This window comes from Panthera onca, chromosome B2, assembly GCF_046562875.1.
Source record: "Panthera onca isolate mPanOnc1 chromosome B2, mPanOnc1 haplotype 2, whole genome shotgun sequence".
Lineage (NCBI taxonomy): Eukaryota > Metazoa > Chordata > Mammalia > Carnivora > Felidae > Panthera > Panthera onca.
This window is the reverse complement of record NC_138343.1, coordinates 49,817,873-49,836,221: the sequence shown is the minus strand read 5'-3', so window position 1 is coordinate 49,836,221 and position 18,349 is coordinate 49,817,873. Positions and strand designations below refer to the sequence as shown.

Genomic DNA, 18,349 nt, shown 5'->3' with positions numbered 1-18,349 from the left:
GACAGTAAGAAGATCAACTTTTGGTTTTATTTTTTAATCGTCTGCAGGTTTGTTACCTACATCCCTTGTTGCCTGCACCACGGGGGACTACTCCCACCACTCTAGCCCTTTGATCTTGTTAGGCCACTGGTTGCACAGCTCTGAGCTTGTGCCTGACCCCATCTTCATGGCAATCTCTCTACCTTCCATTCCCTGTACACCACCTCTGCATCAGATGCAGTTCCCTCAGATATGCCACTGGTAGCTCCCTCGGTCATTCATTCTAGTCATTCTCCTGTACTCTGTGGTCCCCCACCTCCCCCAGCACTTCCCTTATCTTCCAGTATAAATGAGCCCTTCCCCCATCACTCTGTCTCCGGCTTTACTTTTTACAGAATGTTTGTCTTGTTTTCCGCTGTACCCTCAATGCCCAGAACTATGCCAAGCCCAAAGTAGTTCTCTAATATTTGTTGAATGAATGAATAATGCAACATATGTTCTTCTATATAAACATGTTCTGTGCACTACAAAGTACATGTAAAAATATCAGAGGCTATAAAATACATGCACTCATAATAAATTATAAACAGAGGTTGTAATATTTTCTTCACACCCCCATGGATTATATGCTGTCCCCAGGCTCGTTGGAAGGGCAAGCCTGCTGCTGTGGAGACCACTGCTCAAGTTACGTCCTTATGCTCTTCTCAAGCTTCCCAAAGTTTGTCAGTTAGCACTCCACTCTGAGCCCTGGATATTTCCCTAGCATATTTTTACTTAGGCACCAACTGCCTACCTGGGTTTATAGCATACTTGATTTCTTCAGAACATGTGCAGTATATGTCTGAAATCAAGAGAACTTAATTGTATTTGTCTCTGATCACTGTGCCAACATACTTCCTTCTTCTGAATTTCTGTCTTTTCTTCTGGAGTCCCCATATTCTGAGGCCCCTCTTACTGTCAGGCACACTTCTTTCATCCTCCAGAGCTTTTGTGATGAACTAAATGAATACACCCTCTACTTCACTAACTAGGTCAGGGAAAAACCTTTGAAAATTACCATGACCAGAATACCACCTCTTTCTTCTTGCCCATGAGAAGATAACCACTACTTCTTTACTAATAGTTCTGCTGGTGTTCTTTTAAATCTGTATATACACACACACACACACACTTTACTGTGAAATACAATACAGAGAAACACTACAAAAAAGCCAAAAATGTACAGTTCAAAGAATTTTAATAAAGTATGAACAATGTGTAACCACCACCCAGATCAAGAAACAGAACATTGATGGAATCTGGAAAACCTCTCCAATCAACATCCTATCCCTCCCTAAATTTTTCTTTGCTTTGTTTTACTAGAAAGCTGGCATCCCTAAACAGTTCTGTTTTGCCTGTTTTTTTTTAATCTTCATAAAAATGAAATTTTATAATACGTATGTATTCTTTTGTGTCTGGATTATTTTAAATACTTTTTTTTAAGTTTATTTTTTGAGAGAGAGAGTGCAAGAATATGAGCATGAGCAGGGGAGAAGCAGAGAGAGAGGGGGACAGAGGATCCAAAGTGGGCTCCATCCTGACAGCAGAGAGCCTGACATGGGACTCAAACCCATGAACTGTGAGCATGACCTGAACTGAAGTTAGACGCTTAACCAACTGAGCCACCCAGGTGCCCCTTGTGTCTGGATTCTTACATTCCAAGTTATGTTTGTGTGATTTATCCTTGTTATTTGTAGCTATAGTTGATTCATTTTCATTGCTGAGCAGAATTCAAATTATTGTATAATATGCCATAATTTGTTTATCCAGTTTCCTATAGATGGACATTTAGGTCTATTTTTGGCTATCATGAATTATGCTGCTAAGGACATTCTTATTTTTTGGTGTGCGTGTAGTGTTCCATTTTGGCACAGTCTAGTATACTTGATTATGCCAAACTGTTTTCCTAACTAAGTCACTAAAAGTAAGAGAATTCGTATTGTTTCGTGTTCTCACCAATGTAATAATCCTGGTAGGTGAGTAGAGGCAATTCACTGCAGTTAGAATTTGTACTTCACTGATCACTAAAGAGGCTGTGCACCTTTCCTTAGGTTCGTTGGCTTTTTGGATATCCTGTTTCACGAAATAGTAGTTTCTGGCTCATTTAAAAAAATGATTTTAGACTCTTTATTATATGTTCTGGATATAAGTTCTTTGTTGATTTCTCTTTTTTGAAGTTTATTTATGTATTTTGAGAGAGAGAGATGAGAGAGAACGAACCCCAAGCAGCCACCCCTCTGTCAGCCCAGAGCCCAATGTGAGGCTCGATCTCACCAACTGATCATGACCTGAGCTGAAACCAAGAGTTGGACACTTAACTGACTGAGCCCCCCAGGTGCCCCGTTGATTTCTATAGTAACATCTTCTCCCACTCTGACCTTGCTCTTTCTACTCTCTTAATGGTGTTTTTTGAGGAACAAAAACTTTCCATCTTACTGGGTCAAATTTACCCATTTTTAAAACAATTACTGCTCTTTGTGTCCTGCTAAAAAAATCTTTCCTTACTACAAAGATTATATTATCATCAGGATGTTTGACTGCTTTGCCTTTTACATTTAAGTCTTCAATCCACCCAGAATTGATTCCTATTTTTGGTGTGAGGTGAGATCAAATTTTCTTCTCACTCCCCATATGGATATGGATATCTGATTGTTCTGATACCATTTATTGGTATTTGTCATTTTTCTTAAGTGGGTAGGGGTCTGTTTCTCAGTTAATTTATTTGATTCCATGCTATAAATACCTATCGTTGTACCAATACCATATTGTCTTAATTACTTTATGTAACTTTTTAATATACTGTGGTATTTTGGAGAACAAATTCCACTGATCTTGTTCTCCAGTGTCTTGGCTATTCTTGGTGCCTTGCATCTCCACACAAATTATAGAATCAATTTGCCAAGTTCTGCAAAAATAAAAACACTTTGGGATTTTGACTGCAATTATTTTGAAACCATAGATCAACTTGTGGCAAATTATCTTTATAATACTGAATCTTTTAACTGGTGAACATGGTATGTCCCTTCATTTATTTAGGTCTTCTTTAATTTTCTCTCAATAATCTTTTTGGTATTAAACATGTTTTGTTTTATTCCTAGAAATATTTTTGAAGCTATGGCATTTTTCCAACTTTAATTGGAAATGGCATTTAATTGGAAATGGCATTTTTCCAACTTTATTTTTTGTTGCCATTTATACATGGATTCTACTAATGTAGAATCTACACATAATGTAGATCCTTTGTGATTTTCCACATATATAATCCTTTATTTTAGATAATGATAATTATCTTCCTTTTTAATCCTCATACCTTTTATTTCTCTTATTGTTTTACTGCTCTTGCTAGGACCTCCAGTACAATGTTGAATAGAAGGGGTGATAGCAGTCTTACCTTGTTCCTAGTCTCAGAGAATACACACTCAACATTTCATCACTAAGTCTGCTGTTTGAATGAATACTTAGTAGATTTTTGAAAAATACTCTTCATCAGACTAAGGAAATCCCTTTATACCCTACTTACTAAGAGTTTTGTTTTGAAGTCATAACAGGTGAATTTTATCAAATACTTTCCTGCGTTTAATTTTATCCCTTTATTCCTGCAATAATTTTTCAAAACTGAAATACTCTGTTTCTTGTTCTCTGCTGAAGTCCTCAATCTTATCCTCTTTCTCCTTAAACACAGTAAATATTGTTTGTTTTTTAAGTTTGAGTTTGGTAACACCAGCATTTGAAGCTCCTGTGGATCTATTTCTATTGTCTATCGTTTGTGTTCATTTTTCTTCACGTCATCTTGCCTTGTGTCTGGACACCGTGTTATTAATATTGCTTTTTTGAATAAATGCCATATATTATATTTTTCACATTGTTTGTAGAAATAGTTCGAAGCTTATGATGATGCTATCTTCAAAGAATTTAATTTGCTTCTGCCAGACACCTGGGTCATTAGGTGTCTAGGATCACATTAATCTGATTTCTGGAACTGAGACACTTCAGGGACTGAGACAATTCAAAGCCAGACAATAGTCCCTTCAAGGATTATGCACTTATGGATAAAGTACAGAGGGTTTACCAGCTACTTCTGCATTTGATGGGCCCTACATTCCAATATTTGCCCTCGTAGGTGCTTCCACCGCAACCAGCACAATTCCCAGAGGAAAAATGGCTGCACCTGCCAGGCTCACCTCTCTGGTTTTCAATATTTCCGTGGTTTTTGCTCACTGATTCTTCACATCTTATTGTCCAGCACCTTCACACAGTAGTAAAGACATACACACACACACACACACACACACACACACACACACGCACACACACACACAGGCACACACACCAATTCTTCTAGTTACCTTCAACAAGAGGGAAGTCCAAATTATCTAGTCTATCATTGCTAGAAATAGAAGTCTTCTACTGACTCTTCAAACTTTTGTGATATATCACATTTGCCCAGGTTGTTTGTGAATATAGAACACTGCAGTCAATATAAATGTATTTTTTTCTCCTTACTTAGCAATATCTAACATTATTCATAGGAATTTTTGAATCAATTATAGAATATAGTAATTTTTCCATGATTTGCAGGCATGGGAGGTAAACTACAATTATGTAATTTATAAACTCACGTGAGCCCTTTTCCCTTCTCACAGACTAAGTGTTATACTGGTTCTTAATCAAAAGAATACCGGGCTGAGGGTTCTCAGAGCTGCAGGGATAAGATTTGTTTACTAGCTTCCTTCCTCATGATGGCTTTTCATGTCACTTTCTTCAGGGCTGTGGTATTTCTCTGTAGTAAAAACACCCATGATACTCTTTTCTACTGCCTTGCTCACATATAAGATGGCAGCACTAAAATTGCTTATACTGGAGGTACTGTCATATTCCCCAAATTATTTACACTGTAAAATAGAAATGTACTAGGGTGCCTGGGTGGCTCAGTCAGTTAAGTGTCCAACTTCGGCTCAGGTCATGATCTTGCAGTCTGTGAGTTCGAGCCCCACGTCCAGCTCAGTGCTGACATCTCAGAGCCTGGAGCCTGCTTTGGATTCTGTGTTTCCCTCTCTCTCTGCCCCTCGCCTGTTCACGCTCTGTCTCTCTCTCTCCCAAAAATAAACATTAAAAAAATTAAAAAATAATAAAATAGAAATGTACTCTTTAAAAAAAAAAAGAATGCTGGGCTGGACTCATAAGGCTGTGTTCTAGTGCTGCCTCTGCCTAAGCAGCATTAACCCCTGGGACAAACCAACTAGCCTCTCTGATTCTTGTTTTGAAACATAAAATATGCATAATATTATATTGCCTAACTCATGGGTAGTGTATGTGTAAAAAAACTTACCCATTCAACCAACAGTTACCAAATACCTACAAAGTCTAGAGAGACATGATCCTGGTCCTCACGGAGCTTACGGTTACTACATCATAATTCAAGAAGCATCCTGAACTTTAACAGTAACTCAGAGAACTTGGTAAAAATATAAAACATTCACCAATCAGAATTTTTATGGTGTGGAGTGTGCTAGTTGGCCTAGAGTTTACTAGGACTCTTTGTACTTAAAGCTTTGTTCAACATTTTTCTAAAATATATTAGCCAACTATATTTTAGAAAAATATTTGATTAAATTTTTATTCTTTCAAATATATGCATACAATTTGAAAAGTCACCTGGCCCACCTCTCCACACTCCCAATTCCTATTTCCAGAAGTAACTTATTTCAATTTCTATTTATGTCCATATTTCTAAATAAAATGCTTACATTCCTATTTCTACATATTTTCCATTTTAAAAGGCATTATCCTTTGAATTCCCATCCGGAATTTGCCTCAGGTAATTCAGCCAATGAGTAGAATATTAGGGATTTAAATTTATGCCTGTTTCCAAACCCATGCTCTTAACCACTGGCCATATGACCTCTCAAAGGCAATATCTATTGAACTGGTATGATTCCATTTATTACATTTAATGAATATAAAATGCATCAACCTAGATGTCAAAGGTAATGATAAAAATTAGTAAGATATGGTCCCTATCCTCAAGGAAAACACAGTACCCTCGACTGCACACAGGTATACAAATAACTTGACTGTGTCAGACTTTCATAATTACTTAATAAAAAAGGCAAACACGTCAGTCAAAAGTTAAGGGGTAGGGAGAGATTAATGATCTACTAAAGATGGTTATAGGAAATAGAACTAGAGCTGGGTGTGGGTTCAGGGCACCACCCCTAATACTATCCAACCTGCCCAAAGGTTGGGGATTGGATCTCATGCCTTGTTCAAGTAACACACAACTCTGAGAGCTGATATTCCACAGCTTACAGACAAAATGGACAACTGGGCACCAAGACAGAACAGAATCTCAGCACATGAAAGTCCTCCTCACCAGTGCAGCCAAATAACGAAGCACCTTGTTATCGTCCATCAGCATTTTCATAACATCTTTTTTGGGAGCTTTTGGAATGAGAACAAAGCAATTCTGAGCAGAGTCTTCAACTAGTCCATAGCCGTTATAAGGAGGTAATTCCTGAAGAAATACAAGAAGTAAAGCAGATGATATTTGCGTTAAAATTACATTAAAGGTAACTAAGTTTATTTTTTAAAAATCTAGAAAATACTTATTCAAAAGCAATTTCTATATATAAGAATGTACTGTATTCAGAAAATGTAACATTGCATTTTCCATTCCTTTTTATATATAGACTTTACACCATGATCGCTGCCCATAGGAGTGGCTGATGATGCTACAGAGTAACCATCAGGGCTAGATTGAAAGTACAGTCATCCCCTTTACCCATGGGGGGGTATGTCCCAAGACCCCGGTAGATGCCTTAACCCTATATATACTATTCTCTTTCTCATACATACCCATGAAGAAATTATACAGTAGGCACAGGAAGAAATTAACAACAATAACTAATTAGAAAATAGAACAATTATAACAACATACTATAATAGAAGTTATGTGAATGTGGGCTCTTTCTCTCAAAATATCTTGTTGTACTGCACCCACACTTCATCTTCATCTTGTGAGGACACGAGATGATAAAATGCCTACGTAATGAGATGACGTGAGGTGAGTGACATAGGCGTTGTGACAGTGTTTGGCTACTATTGACCTTCTGATGATACATCAGGAGGGGGATCATGTGCTTCCAGACTGCAGTTGACCACCAGTAACTGAAACCATGAAGAGCGAAACCACGGACAAGGAAGGGGTGTGACTCTTGTGTTGCTGATGTCCACTGACCCCTTACTGCCAAAGCAGCAGCTGGCCCTACTCCCAATCCTGGCCCTTGTGATCATCCTACTGTGGAGAAGCCCAAGGCTCCGTGACTTCTTTGCTCTAGGGTATGGGCCTCAGCCTAACGATCTGGAAACTGTTTTCTCAGTTCACCCAAAGGGTGTGTGTGTGTGTGTGTGTGTGTGTGTGTGTGTGTTGGAGTCAGGGGAGGCCAAGGCTTGGTTTGTGCTTTTTTCCTATTTATCTCCATATTTCTAATATTTTTATTTCTTGATTTTGGCATGACAGCCAGGTGTCTGTGTTCTCAGTAGAAACAGAACACATCCAACAGATTCATGTTTATTTCTTCCTCAGCTAACAGATCAGCCTGACCTAAGCGTCATGAATATGTCCACTTCATACCCACTTCTATCCCTGACCATAGGCTTGGCTCTAGCTTTATCCCTCTAGACCCAGCTATGGCTTCCCATCCCTGCTTTCCAACTACATTGTTCAGTGTTTAAATGACTGAAATGTAATGACTAAGGAGAGCTGAAAGGTGTTTGCTGTTTGGTAAGTAGCTCTCTCCTACTCATTTCCAACAAATACTTTCATAGACAGGCAGACAGAGCTTACTATGACTAACGTGCCATATGTGTGGATGCAGAATTAGTTTTATTATATAGGGTGACTGAGATAGGGCAAAACAAACCAAAATCTACAGTGGTTCTTTAGGTCTCTCTGCTCTTTATCGAAGCCTTCCTTCCCTTTCCTTTCTTTAGAAGAGAGGTTAGGAGAAAAAGATGATAGTAAAAGGATGGGAAGCAGATGTATTCTGGACTCAAAGGCTTTGATCAGTCAAAAGATGGATCATAGCCTTTTCATGAGTGCTCCATTTTATTGCAATCCCTCTCCACCCTACCTCTTGGTTAGGTCAGGTTCCTTCTTGTAAAGATGTCTGACATTTAACAGAGTCACCCTTGTACTTTGCGGTGTGACCTTAGACCGACTTTGGCTCACGTCATGATCTCACAGTTTGTGAGTTCAAGCCCCACATCAGGCTCACTGCTGTCAAGAGCAGATCCTCTGTCCCCCATTCTCTCTGCCCCTCCCTGTTCATACACTCTCTCTCAAAAGTAAATAAACATTTAAAAAATCTAAATCTCTCCTACGGTACTTTTTCCTGTATATTGCATCAAATGCTACCCTAAAATTTGGGGGTAGGCAAAAGGGCCTTATTGTAAATCTTAATCAATGAGTCCATTCATTGATAAGGAGTTCTATCAGAGAAAAAACTGACAGAGAAAGGTACTATCATCATCCATACTTCCTTCTAGAAGTTTTATTGTCCCTGGGAACTCATAGCATACCAAAATCCAAATCCTTCTTTGTAACTGTTTGTATGAAATGTTGGTTCTAAAAGGCTTGCCTAAGATATCACTTGCCTCTTTGGGGAACAAATACATACTTTATAGGTAGTCTTCTTGTCCAGTTCAAGAAACATACCAAATGTGTCCTATTTGCTAGGCACCGTGTTAGGTGCTCTCTGCCCTCAAAGAACTTACAGTCTAGTAGAAAAGATTCATAGATATTCTAATATAATAGACCAGTGCTGGCAGAGGGAGGTACAGGACCCCAGGAACACACAGGAGAGGTGATTAGCCCTGCCAGGAGCTTTAGAGAAGCCTGTTTGTCTGGGAGGAGAAGGAAGAGCCATGTAAAGAAATAATGGAAAAGTGAAAAGTGGTTCAAGCAAGTGGAAGAGCATCAGCAAAAGTCCAGGAGAGCGAAACAGAAGGCTGTACTGGCAGAACCATACATAATTCAGTATAATTGGAGGCTCAGTGAGAGCAGCAGGGCAGCTGATCAGGGGAAGGCAGAGGCCTGGGCTGCAGGAATTCAATAATTCCATCCTTCCATTCACATCTTTCTTTTGAAAAGAAAGAGCCATGACATTATCTTACACACAGAGTGGCAATATAAAGGTGGGTCACAGGTATTAATACCCTATTTTATACCTATTTTAGACCAAAGAAGTTGTATGCGTTACTCTGGACCCAAACGTGTGTGACAGGCACCAGCATTTTGCAGCCTATGAAACTGTGCTGCCTTAATACAATAGATATTTCTTGAACTTGCTGTATAATGCGTAATTTTTAACACAGGCAATTCTTATTTGAATTTCTAAAATATGTGACTGAACCACTCTGAAGGCTGAAGTCTATCAGATTACTATTTTGGTGCACGTAAAAGTACCATGACCTTACTCTCGGATCAGAGTGGACTCTGGTACACAGAACTAAATTTCAGGGTTAGGAAAGCTACGTTGCAACAAAAGAAAGCCATCTTCCAGTATCTCCATTAATCAGCTTCAGTTTTGCTCCCAATCAGTTTTTAAGTAAAAGGGTTTGACAAATAGGCAAGGATCAATGAAATACCCTAGCAGTCTGGAATTTTAAAAGATGTCTTTTTTAAATAAAAATGAAAACAAAATTATGAAAGTAATACAAGGCTTGCTATAGAAAGATAAACTAAAAGCACACAGAATATAAAAAGAAAGGTCCCTGATCATCTCACACTTCCCTCCCTACCTCTCCATTCCCACATGTTGAACTAACCACTGTGAACAGTGGTTTTTATACAAATAGTGCTGTATCACGTAAACACATTCACTTACAAATGTGATGGACATTCTTCCATGTTAATCTGCAGAAACTATTTCTTTTCTTTTTAACCAGTCTTACAGTCTTATAGTCTTCTCATTGTATTCTAGTTTATTCTGCCAATCTCCTTACACTTTATTATAAATAATGCTACAGTACACATCCTAACACATATCTTTTTATAGTCCCCAAACAAGATTTTCTAGTTCAAGAGGTATTTTGTTTTGAAAAAATTAAAATGATGACACTGCCCTTCAGAAAGGTTTTTCCTACTGGCTCTCCTATTAACACTACATGAAAATGTCCATTTCAGGGCACCCGGCAGGCTTAGTCAGTGGAGCGACTCTTGGTCTTGGAGTTGTGGATTTGAGCCCCACAGTGGGCATAGAGATTACTTAAAAAAATAAAATTTAAAAAAAAAAAGAAAGAAAATGTCCATTTCTTCACACCAGGGCAAACACTGGATATCTTGAGACTTTTAAATCAAATTGACCCAAAACCTCATTATTTTCATTTCTATTTTTTTTTTTTTATTATCAGTTAAGTTGAGGTTCTTTTTGTATGTTCACCAACCATTTGTATTTCTTCTTCTGTGAACCAACTTTATTTCTCATGTTTTGTCCATTTTTTATTCGGTATTCACACGAGTCTTTTTTTTTCTTTTTCTTAAACCTCTGTATCAAAAGATTTAATTCTCTTCCTATACTCAGAACTAGTGTTCCATTACCTGTTTCACAGGAGGTGGTTCCTTCTTGCTCACGTCAATTCGTGGTAAATCAGAGATTCCAAACTTTTCTTTGTAATACTGCCGAGTAAAAGGATCACAGTCATAAATGAAGAAGGTTCTCCCAAGGATAGTGATCGGTTTTCCCACGATGAAGTCTTTGGCAGTATACCATTCCAACACCTCTTGATCGGAGATTTCCAGCACACACTGAGGAAAGTTCTCTAACGTAAGATAATAGGGAGAGAGGAAAGAAAAGGGATGAGGATGGGAAAGACTGAGATTCTTGGGAAGTTGAGAGAGCGTGGTCTCTAGCTCTGCTCAAGGATCAGGGACTCCTCTACTTTCCCAGCAGAACAGTAAGCTGTGTATTTCCATCTGTTGATAGGATACAGAAATAACATCCTAGATGGTTTCCGTGAAGTCTCTCTCTCATATTCAGCTTGCACTATCAGTACAGGTCACTAATCTTAGCAGAATTCATGCTTAGAGGAAATCTTTACAGGAAGAAAGAATAAATGTCCTTCTATGGAGTACCAGATCTAGAGGGAGGGATCCAAGTCATTTAGTTCAACCTTCCATCTATTTACTCGCTTACCCAATATATTATCAATGACTGCATCTATCATGTACCAGGTTCACTGCTAAACATTGAGGTTATAACAATTAACAATGTAGGTGAATTTTCTACCTTGATGGAGAGAGCACTCTATTTGGGACAACAGATACTAAATAATTATACAAACAATGATTTCATTTCTATTGTGATCACTGCTGCAATGACAGTCTGATCTAGTCCTCTGGCAGGAGGCAGGGTCAGTCAGTGAGATGATCATACTAAGCTGTTCATCTGGGCACTCAACAGCTTTTCAAATGTAGAATCAACCTTGCCTTTTTTTTTTTTTAATGTTTATCTATTTTTGAGACAGAGCAAAAGACAGAGTACAAGTGGGGGAGGGGCAGAGGGAGACACAGAATCTGAAGCAGGCTCCAGGCTCTGAGCTGTCAGCACAAAGCCCGACACAGGGCTTGAATTCACGAACCATGAGATCATGACCTGAGCCAAAGTTGTACGCTTAACTGACTGAGCCACCCACGCGCCCCTCAACCTTGCATTTTTAAGGGAATAAATCTAATTCCCATCATGCTGTTTTATGAGAACTAAGGATTGACTTGTTTAAGATTGATTCCCTGCAGTCTGGCCATCATAGAAACCATAAGATAGCCCATTCTGGTAAAATGCCACACTGTATAGCTGTAATCCACAAAGCTTGACCCTAGAACTCTGACACAGAGGGCCTGAGAGGCAGGCTGCTATTCTCCTGATAATTGCTAAGATGGAAAAATAGGGAAGGAGACTAAGGGTCTATTACATCTGACAGAAAGGCTTGAGCTCCAACCCTTGATCATGCCAAAAGATCATGATTTTCCTAATCATTCATCTTAAACGCTCTAGAGACCAAGGGTTCTTTCTCCCAGTGCCTAGTGCCTAACCTAAGACCCCTTTGAATTACCCCAGGAAGTGATGGGCAGTGGGGGAGACAGCCTGTGTGACTCCATGAGTTTCCTTCAGTTGACAATGTTCCAGGAGATCTGGAGTGTGTGTGTGTGTGTGCTATACAATAACCATTTGTCTTTGTTTGCTCAACAATTATCTTTTTCATATACAGCTGAATTTCATTTACTGAGATTATATATATATATATATATACACACACACACACACATACACACACACACACGTATATGTATATACATATGTATTATATATATATTCATGAGTAAGATTGTAGTTCTTTCTCATGGTGTCTTTGGTTATTGGTCTTTTTCAATCAATGAATTAAAGTTCTTTTCTGTGAGTTTGTATTAAACTTAGAATTAGCTGTTTTTAAATATTTGACAAAACTGAAAAATTATCTAGACCTGGTGTTTTCTTTGTGGAGAATTTTTTAAATGATTCTATTTCCTTAATGGTTAATTACATTTGGTTTCTATTTCTTCTTGGACAAATTACATTTTTCTAAAAATTTGCTCATTTCACAAAGAAGAGACAAACCAAAAAGCAGACTTTTTATAGAGCACACAGAGGAGAGATAGGTGGAGGATGGGTAATATGGGTGATGGGGATTAAGGAATGCACTTATCCTGATGAGCACTAGATGTTGTATGGAAGTGTGGAATGACTGTATTGTATGCCTGAGACTAATGTAACACTGTATGTTAAGTATAACCGGAATTAAAGTTAAATTAGAGTTAAATTTAAATTTAAATCTGCGGGGCACCCAGGTGGCTCAGTAGGTTAAGTGTCTGATTCTTGATTTCAGCTCAGGTCATGATCCCAGCATTATGGGATTGAGGTCCATGTTGGGCTCCACACTGAGTGTGGAGCTTTTTTAAGATTCTCTCTCCCTCTCCCTCCTCCCCCCCTCCCCCCCTCCCTCCCTCTGCCCCTCTCCCCCTCTTACACTCTCTCTCTCTCTCAAAAAATTTTTTTAATTTGTTCATTTCACCTAAGTTTCCTAATTTGTTGGCATGAAGTTGTTGGTATTCCCTATTTTCTGTTTAACCCCTAATACATTAAGTATGCCTCTTCTTTCATTTTTAATATTGTGTTTATGTGCTTTTTCTTTTCTTTGACAAATCTGTCAATGGTTTGCCGATTGCATTAGTCCTTTCAAAAAAAACAACTTTTGACTTGACAAATCTTATTACTTTTGTTTTCAATTTCATTATTTCAAAGTTATTATTTCCTTCCTTTTAATTTCTTTATTTACACTGTCATTCCTTTTCTAACTTTTTAAAAAGAAGGCCTAGCTTATTTTTTCAGTCTTTCTTCTTTCTTAAATAAGTACTTACAACTATAAATCTTTCTCCAAGTACCACTTTAAATGCATTTAAAAGTTTTAAGGAATTTTTGTAATCATTCAGTTTTAAGTATTTTGATAGTTTTTTTTTAATTCATAGGTTGTTTCAAAATGTGTTTTTTTAATTTCCAAATACATGAGTTTTTTGAGGTATATTTCCAAAATTGAATTCTAACTAAATTGTGTTAAAATCAGAATTTTTTTATTTTTATTTTTATTTTTTTATTTTATTTTATTTTTTTTAACGTTTATTTATTTTTGAGACAGAGAGAGACAGAGCATGAACAGGGGAGGGTCAGAGAGAGGGAAACACAGAATCGGAAGCAGGCTCCAGGCTCTGAGCGGTCAGCCCAGAGCCCGACGCGGGGCTCGAACTCAAGGACTGTGAGATCATGACCTGAGCCGAAGCCGGCTGCTCAACCGACTGAGCCACCCAGGCGCCCCAAAATCAGAATTTTTATAAGTGTTCTATTTGTGCTTCAAACAAATGGGGATTTTCCAGGTATTGATGCATATACATATTCATTATATCAATACTGATAATTCTATTGTTTAAATCTTATATACGTGTCCTTATTGACTTATCTCTTTTGAACTCACAATTACAAAAAGAAATGTTTTAATGACTCCCACTATTTTGATGAATTTGTCCATTCTCTTTGCGTAATAATGCTATAAATTTTTGTGTTTTACATGTTTTGAAGCCATGTTACTAACTGCATTCAAGTTTGGAATTAGTACATTTTCCTGGTAAATACAACTCTTGCAATATATAACGATTTTTATCCCTAGCAATGCTTTCTGCGCTGATCTCTACTGGTATTTTAGTAATACAGCCTCATCATTTTTTTTGCGATTGCTTATATATCTTTTTTAATCTTTCCATGCCTCTATTATCTTAAGTAGGTTCTTAAAAATAACATTTTTCAAAATTTGTTTTTTAATCTTATCAACTCTTCCCAAGCCATTATTTTAATATATTTCAATTCTACCTTGATATTTTTTAACTCCTACAAATTCAACATTGTTTCTTTAGTTTGTATAGTCAATGTTTAGATTTACCCACACTTTGCTGCTGCCTCCTTCTCCTCCTTATTCTTCTTCTTTAAATCCCTCCTTGTATCTCGGATCTTACTTCTGGAATAATTTTCTTTCTACCATAAAAACACTCTAGAATTTCTCTAGGAAGAGTTTTTTGTTAGTAAAATCTGTTTTGTTTGCCTGGAAATGTATTTCACTTTGTTCTTCAAAGATAGTTTCTCTAGGTATTAAATTCTATTTTCTTCTCAGCATTTTGAGGATATTATTACACTGTCTTCTGGTAACTAGCGTTGCTAATGAGCAGTCAGCTACCATTGTAACTGTAATTCTGTATGGATAACCTTGTTATGTGGGGCTGTTTTTATGACCTTTTTGACTTTGGTGTTCTTAAGTTTGACTATAACATATCTAGGTGTGGATTTTTATATATTTTTTTATTTATATATATTTATATTTTTTTTTACAGTGTTACTTGAGGTATAATCAACTACAATAAGTTGTACGTAGAGTGTACAATTTTGATGTTGTTTAACATTTCTATTTAACAATAGAAAGGCAAGATCAAAGTATGAAAGCCAGTCTAAAGGATAATTTTACAGACTTTCAGAATCTAGTACCTTGGGTTCAACAGCTGAATAAAAGGCTTTTGGTTATCCTTCTTTTGACATTACCCACCACGTACTGGTAACCAGCAATTATGTTTGACAAAGAAAGAACCTTTTTAATTCCTAAAACTTTAACTCCATCCATCATAAAAATATAATTTTTATTCATCTTAACTACTTAAATGAAGGCCATGGCAGAGAGAACTTCTGAAAGATACTCCCATAATTGCCTATTACTGTCCAACACAAACTTTGCCTGGCCACTGTCTCTTGGATGCCCCCAAACATAACATACTTGTTCCTAATTTCCAACCCTTGTTCTCTAAAGCATTCATTCCCTTAGTTCTCTGCCATTCTAAATCTAGGTTCAATCTCAGCCCTCCCACAAAGCCTTCCTTAGTCTTTCTAGGTCATATCTCTTCTTCTGAGCTCTTTCTACATGACATAACTAATTACATCATCAGATAATCTGGTACACTTGTGTTATTGTTAAACAGCTTTGTGTATTTGTATGACTTGTCTCCCCAGTCACTAGAAGTGACTGAAGGACAGAGATTCTAAGTCTGGGAGTTACATTTTCATTTTATCCTCCACAGCACTTAGCACATGAAATACTTCCCTTAGCAGATACTTAACTCTAGTTTAAATGAATTTAATTAAAATCATCCATTGCATAAATGCCTTTGAAAGCCAATTAGATGCTATCTCTTAACACCACAGTTCTAGTTAAAGGAATTATTCAATTGATGGAAACTTAGCCTTTTCTGTTCTGCATGACTAACAATAACTTTCACAAAAAGCTATGTTTCCTATCTCTTAAAAGGACCCTACGTGTTACTAGGATGCCTCTCCATATAACACTGATTAAAATTTGTTAAAATTTAGAAAGTTATAGGGGTGCCTGGCTGGCTCAGCATGGTAGAATGTGTGACTCTTGATCTTGAGGTCATGACTTCGAGCCCCATGTTGGGTGCAGAGATTACTTAAAAAAAAAAAAAAAAGCTGGGGAAGTTATAGAAAAGGATGATTACATATTTAAAAATTTAAAACTAGGCCACATGGATAAGGCAGAGACAAACACAGAACTCGAGATTTCAAGGTTTTTTTTTTTCAGTGATATTTTTTTCATGCCTGAATAAATTCCCATTCTTTCTCTGAATCCACTGTAAATCTAACATTTGTTAGCTCTAGATGGCAGGAATTTTAGGCTCATTTAAGCATTATGGAAGGCCAAGATCAGTATATCAGTCCTAGGGTCCTAGAACTCTAAGAGGGTTCTACAAGAGGCTAAGTATAGAAATATGGTTGACAGCAACCAGACTATGCTGAACTCAAATCCAGTTGCTTCTATCTGAGAATGGGAGCTATGTTAGCAATTATTCTCATTTCTCTAAAAGAGATTTTTACCATTAATTCTCTTAGTTTTAAAATGATGACAATTTTTACTACCCTTTATCCTTTTCCCCAATCTCATTCTCCTCTACCTCACATGCAACCATTCTAATGTGCAACTTTTTATGTGTGTACTATGTATACTGTCTTGTGTTTCACTTTATATTAAAGTGCTGTTGCATTGTACATCTCATTTTTTTTCTACACAGCACTATGCTTTTAAGATGCATCAGTTTGCTTTCTTTATATTTAACTATTGTTTCTAACTACTACTATTAAGATATACCTTCACCACATTTTGTTTATCCACTCTCCCAGTGATAGAAATCTCCAACTCCTTGCCCCCAAATAACACTGCATTTTTTAAAAAACACTGTATAGGCAAAACAATACATGTAGGTAGGTTGCATTTAGCCTTCAGACTGCCAGTTTATTTATAACCTCTAACCTCAACTTGCTTATAACCTCTAAGACAAATCTCTTGCACAACACCTGAAATTTCTTATCTCCCAGTTCCAAGAAAATAGAGTAAAAAGAAAAACAATAACAACAAAAGTATTTAAAGTTCTGTCAGCCATTCAAGCATGAGAGAGGTCATTATGTGTGACCAAGCTGACATTTTTATAAGAGAAAATTCTGAAACCACTACGTCAATGACCAAAGTACGTGCACTTATCCTAGAGAAGTACTGATGGCTGGCGGATGTCAGCTGCATCTTCTTGCATCTTCACTCTCCAATCCACTGGGTTATTTGAACCAGAAAAGAGAGCATGGCTGACACAATGGGGCCCCACCTCTGTGAGTCACAGACATGCCTTCTCCAATCTTAAGTTATCCCGCATACAGACTTCCTGTTTAGGAAGTATTGAAGTGAGAAGCAAAGTCAGGAAAGAACATAAGGGTATGGTAAGCTATATGAAAACAAGCTTGTTTGAATAAAAACCAGCTTGTTTTAAAAATATATTAAAAATCTGAACTGTTTTAGTTCACAAGGCTTGCTCTTTTGCACTTTAAATGCGGGGCACCTGGGTGGCTCAGTTGGTTAAGTGTCCGACTTCAGCTCAGGTCATGATGTCGCAATTCATGGGTTTGAGCTCTAAGTTGGGCTCTATGCTGACAGCTCAGAGCCTGGAGCCTGCTTCGGATTCTGTGTCTCCCTCTCTCTCTGCCCCTCCCCTGCTCATGATCTCTTTTTCTCAAAAATGAATAAACATCAAAAAAAAAAATTTTTTTTAATGAATCTCCCATTGCTATTATGGGTGTTTCCTTGATTTAGGTATCAGTCATCTCCACCAGACCATTTTGGAGGCAAGCCTAGACTGTGGGGCAAGCATTGAGGGGAGTTACAAGAAAGCTGTTTTTGAGTACCTACGAAAACATAGCAAGAGCCTCCCAACCATAAAGGGAATGACCGTACTGATTAAGTAACTCCTTTGAGATTCAAAAAATGTCCCAATTACGGAGAATAAACTGAATCAAACATACTTGCGTTCTCCACCAAAACTTTTGGCATGCGCTGGCGGTTCATCAGGAGTGGGAAAGGATCTCGCCCATCATTCCGTTCATGGACTTCTCGAATTTCAACTGTGTCATCCATAAGATAGTAATGAATGATATAGTTCCGACATTCACCAAACATGCTGTCTGTATCATCCCAGATTGCATAGAATCGAAGAACCTTTGAGACATACAAAGTAGTGACTTAAGTAAGAATTATACAAGAGGAGAGGTTAACTTAGCTACTCTGGCATTTATATATCAGACAATGATGAAAAGGTTAGCTGCAAAGACTATGACGTGATCTCAGTTGGTAAAAAAAAAAAAAAAAAAAA

The 18,349-nt window shown here is 37.5% G+C and overlaps 1 protein-coding gene across 1 annotated transcript in view; it reads right to left on the bottom strand.

Annotated features, from left to right (window-relative positions):
- EFHC1 (EF-hand domain containing 1) overlaps positions 1–18,349 on the bottom strand; it is a 67,504-nt gene that overhangs the window by 28,137 nt on the left and 21,018 nt on the right. The window contains exons 5-7 of the mRNA XM_060615727.3: positions 18,003–18,195; positions 10,619–10,839; positions 6,392–6,532 (exon numbers count right to left, since the gene is read on the bottom strand). Of these exons, the coding sequence (XP_060471710.3) occupies positions 6,392–6,532; positions 10,619–10,839; positions 18,003–18,195 (555 nt within the window). The remainder of the gene's footprint in view (positions 1–6,391; positions 6,533–10,618; positions 10,840–18,002; positions 18,196–18,349) is intronic.